Source organism: Cryptotermes secundus, unplaced genomic scaffold (assembly GCF_002891405.2).
Source record: "Cryptotermes secundus unplaced genomic scaffold, Csec_1.0 scaffold974, whole genome shotgun sequence".
In the NCBI taxonomy this organism is placed as follows: domain Eukaryota; kingdom Metazoa; phylum Arthropoda; class Insecta; order Blattodea; family Kalotermitidae; genus Cryptotermes; species Cryptotermes secundus.
The window spans coordinates 40745-44505 of NW_019738980.1; the positions used below are offsets into that span (position 1 = coordinate 40745).

Below are 3761 nucleotides of genomic sequence, written 5' to 3' on the forward strand. Positions count from 1 at the left end.
AGATTCACGGTTCTCATTTCTGTTAAAGGCTGAGTCGACCCCAGGACCATAGTGCGGCTGGAAGGATTAGGTCAATAGCAGAGCTACTAATATGAGAACGTAAAAGTCCTCCAACGATTCTAAAGCACTTACTTCTACATATCACGGGCTGCTTCGTGATATTACTTTACAATTTAAACACGCACTGTGATTACATGCTCCTTCAGTTCACTTCGTGAAAAATTGTGTAAACTTTTATGTCAACACTGGATACCCCAGAAGATTGTCGTTTGCGGCTGAAATATGTTCCAGTTCATAATTATTCTTATTTAAAAACTGGGTACACTTGATGGTATTATCAAATTTGTTCTAACTTAAATTGTGCAACGAAAATAATGACTCCTATTAACCACGTGACCGTTACAGAACTAATTACATATGTGATAATGTGACCATGAATTCCGTATTTTTAGCTGAGTTATCGAAAAATTTACGTAACCATGGAAATAAACAGCGCAGGTCATAGGAGTGTAGGAAGAATCAGCATTATCACTTGTTTAATTGCCCTTAACCATGTACAGTATAAATACCCGCTTGAAGCAACGTCCAGTACCATTCAGCGCCATCACCTGACCAGAAGATGAAGACTTTCTGGTTCCTGGTACAAGCGGCCGCAGTTGGACTGCTACTCCTTGTTGGTAAGTCGCCCTGTTTAACAGGACAAGTCTGAGGACTGACAAACTTAGCAACTTCTTGACACTTTCACGGTTAACTCCGAATATACTTGTGTCTGTATTGGGCAAAGAGGGACAGAGTCTTTCCCAGTTTCTTCTTTCCTTCCTCGTACCAACCCTGGAAACACTGATGTTATGATTCCTTTGAACGTTCCTGTATTACAGCAAATGGTAAACTGCTTCGTCAGGAAAAGTCCAGAGAACAAGCAAAATAACGTAAACCGAAAATACATACTTATATTCAGCAATTAAGCAGAAAAGCCTTTTACAAATTTCGGGTCCATCTGTTCCTATGTCTGTCAACACCTCTCTTTCCTCTCGATCGGTGAATAATCTTTTGGTCTATTGAAAGATGGTATGGACTGGATTGATCTGGCTCAGGATAGGGACCAGTGGAAAATTCTTGTGAACACGGTAATAAATCTTCGGTTTCCATAAAATGTTCGGAAGTTTGCTTCTCAAGTAGAGCTCAGCTCCATGAAGTTAGTTGGAAGTTACTTATTTCACGACGATGTTTTAATAAGGAGTCCGTCTAGAGTCCAGTATGGGCTGGAAGTCATTGGGAAGGAAGCGACTGTGGTCTAATGGAGCTGCTTTCCCGCCCTTTCCCTGCAGGGAATGAGGAAAACCTCGCAAATCCTCATACAGTAGAGCCGGGGTCCTAGCCGGTCACTTCCCGCATACAAGACTACATAGTTAACGTTACACCAAGCTCTTCGGTGTTCGGGATATCAGAATTTGCTCCGAAAGTCTGCTACACACAATTCGGGTCTACTCTCTCGATATTACAGTTTATTCACTCTTCTTGATTCCTTAACAACAGAAAATGAACGCAGTTTTAATTTCACGAACATTTCACTCGGAACGCACGGCACTGAACCACATAAGACAGGGAATCTAAGTTTTCTTTAGACCGGACGGCTAGAAATTTTTCCGCGGGAACCTGTCGACTGCTGACAAGAGAACTTGATGCTTGCCGGTTTATCTCGTCAGAGCGGTTTACGTGTCCTTCAGTTACGTATAAATACACTGTTGTGTTCCTAAGTTAAATATTGTGTTGAAAGAGATATCATATGCAGTCAATTACAACGCATGCAGGCTGCCCAACCTAAACGTGTCCAATGTAGTATGTAGTAAGTGATAACAAACTAAAACATTATGACGGTAAGCAAAGCAGTCTTTAAATAAAAATTATTCATAAGATAACTCTCAAATTCAAATGACGACAATGACCTACGTGTCTAACCTTTTAAATTAGAATGAGCAATGCACTTCTTTTGGCTTATTTTGGACTTTATCCATCGTCTGATATGTAAAAGACAAAAGACCACGACGTTTCGGAGACTGGGTCTGTCTCCGTCTTCAGGTGGGTAGGAAAGGATAAACCTACTCAGTTGGGCCGGTTAGAAAGAGCTAGTCTCAATCACTGGACCAGAAGGAAGAGATGGGCAGGACACGTGGCATAAATGAGGAAACGAGGAATACATATAGGATATTGGTAGGAAAGTTAGATGGAATGGACCACTGGGAAGACCAAGACGTAAGTTGGTGGATCTTAGAGAGATAGGATGGGATGGTATAGATTTGATTGATCGGGCTTAGGATAGGGACCAGTGGAGGGCTCTTGAGAACACGGTAATAAACCTTCGGGTTCCATAAAATGCCGGGAGGTTCTTCAGTAGCTACTCAATTGGCGGTTCCTCCAGAAGGGCTCAGCTCCATAAGTGGGACAGTCAACTCGTCTCTTGCTGTACATCCTCCTCTCGAGAGTTCGATCATTGGTCTCACTGTTTTGCAATTGCAACGAAGTTGGTAATTATGTTTACAATTAATACATTAATACGTGGATAAAAATGCGTTGAAATAAGTTTTCCAGATTTTCCGTAAGATCACCTGGTACAGTACGCTGACAATATTTCACTATAGAGAGACTTTGAAGAAGAGCAATGAAATGAGTTGCAGTCGCATTTCCGAGCAGCTGGGATAGAGCCAGGGTCTAGCAACAAACAAAGTGTTATACCAGTAGACCCAGGCAGCAAGCTGAACCCCGAAATACACGTCACTGCAACCCAGAAATTCGCAATCTTCAATATCGGACGAAGTAACAACCGGAAATTCAGGAGTAGCAAATTCATACGGACTGTATGAACTGACGTTAGCAGAAACCCGTCCACATCGCTTTACGTGGTTTGTGAAAACGTTTCATATGTACTGTACGCGATGAGAGAACAACAAAATAAGAGAGAATTCTATTGTTTCAGACATAGGGAGTAGCCACGAGGACCAAGTGGGACTGACAGACCAATCAAAAGGATCAGACCAAATATATCTAACAATAAAAGGAGGGATTAGCGGGTCAGAAGAGTCCGGTGGTAAAGGAGAGTCTAGCGGCTCAGAAGAGTCCAGCGGTAAAGGAGGGTCTAGCGGTTCAGAAGGGTCCAGCGGTAAAGGAGAGTCTAGCGGCTCAGAAGGGCCCAGCGGTAAAGGAGAGTCTAGCGGCTCAGAAGGGTCCAGCGGTAAAGGAGAGTCCAGCGGTAAAGGAGGGTCTAGCGGTTCAGAAGGGTCCAGCGGTAAAGGAGAGTCTAGCGGCTCAGAAGGGCCCAGCGGTAAAGGAGAGTCTAGCGGCTCAGAAGGGTCCAGCGGTAAAGGAGGATCTGCCGGCTCAGAAGGGTCCAGTGGTAAAGGAGAGTCCAGCGGTAAAGGAGGGTCTAGCGGTTCAGAAGGGTCCAGCGGTAAAGGAGAGTCTAGCGGCTCAGAAGGGTCCAGCGGTAAAGGAGGATCTAGCGGCTCAGAAGGGCCCAGCGGTAAAGGAGAGTCTAGCGGCTCAGAAGAGTCCAGCGGTAAAGGAGAGTCTAGCGGCTCAGAAGAGTCAAGCGGTAAAGGAGGGTCTAGCGGCTCAGAAGGGTCTAGCGGTAAAGGAGGGTCCAGCGGTAAAGGAGGGTCTAGCGGTAAAGGAGAGTCTAGCGGTAAAGGAGGATCTAGCGGCTCAGAAGGGTCCAGCGGTAAAGGAGGGTCTAGCGGCTCAGAAGGGTCCAGCGGTAAAGGAGG

General features: G+C 44.8%; 1 protein-coding gene across 1 annotated transcript; it reads left to right on the plus strand.

The window, feature by feature from the left end:
• Window positions 1-575: 575 nt before the first annotated feature.
• LOC111871530 (keratin, type I cytoskeletal 9-like) lies at window positions 576-3759 on the plus strand (the record flags this gene model as incomplete). Its single annotated transcript, XM_023864700.2, has 2 exons — window positions 576-677; window positions 2975-3759. Coding segments are annotated over exons 1-2 (843 nt in total), but the record flags the coding sequence as incomplete, so codon positions are not given.
• Window positions 3760-3761: the final 2 nt, after the last annotated feature.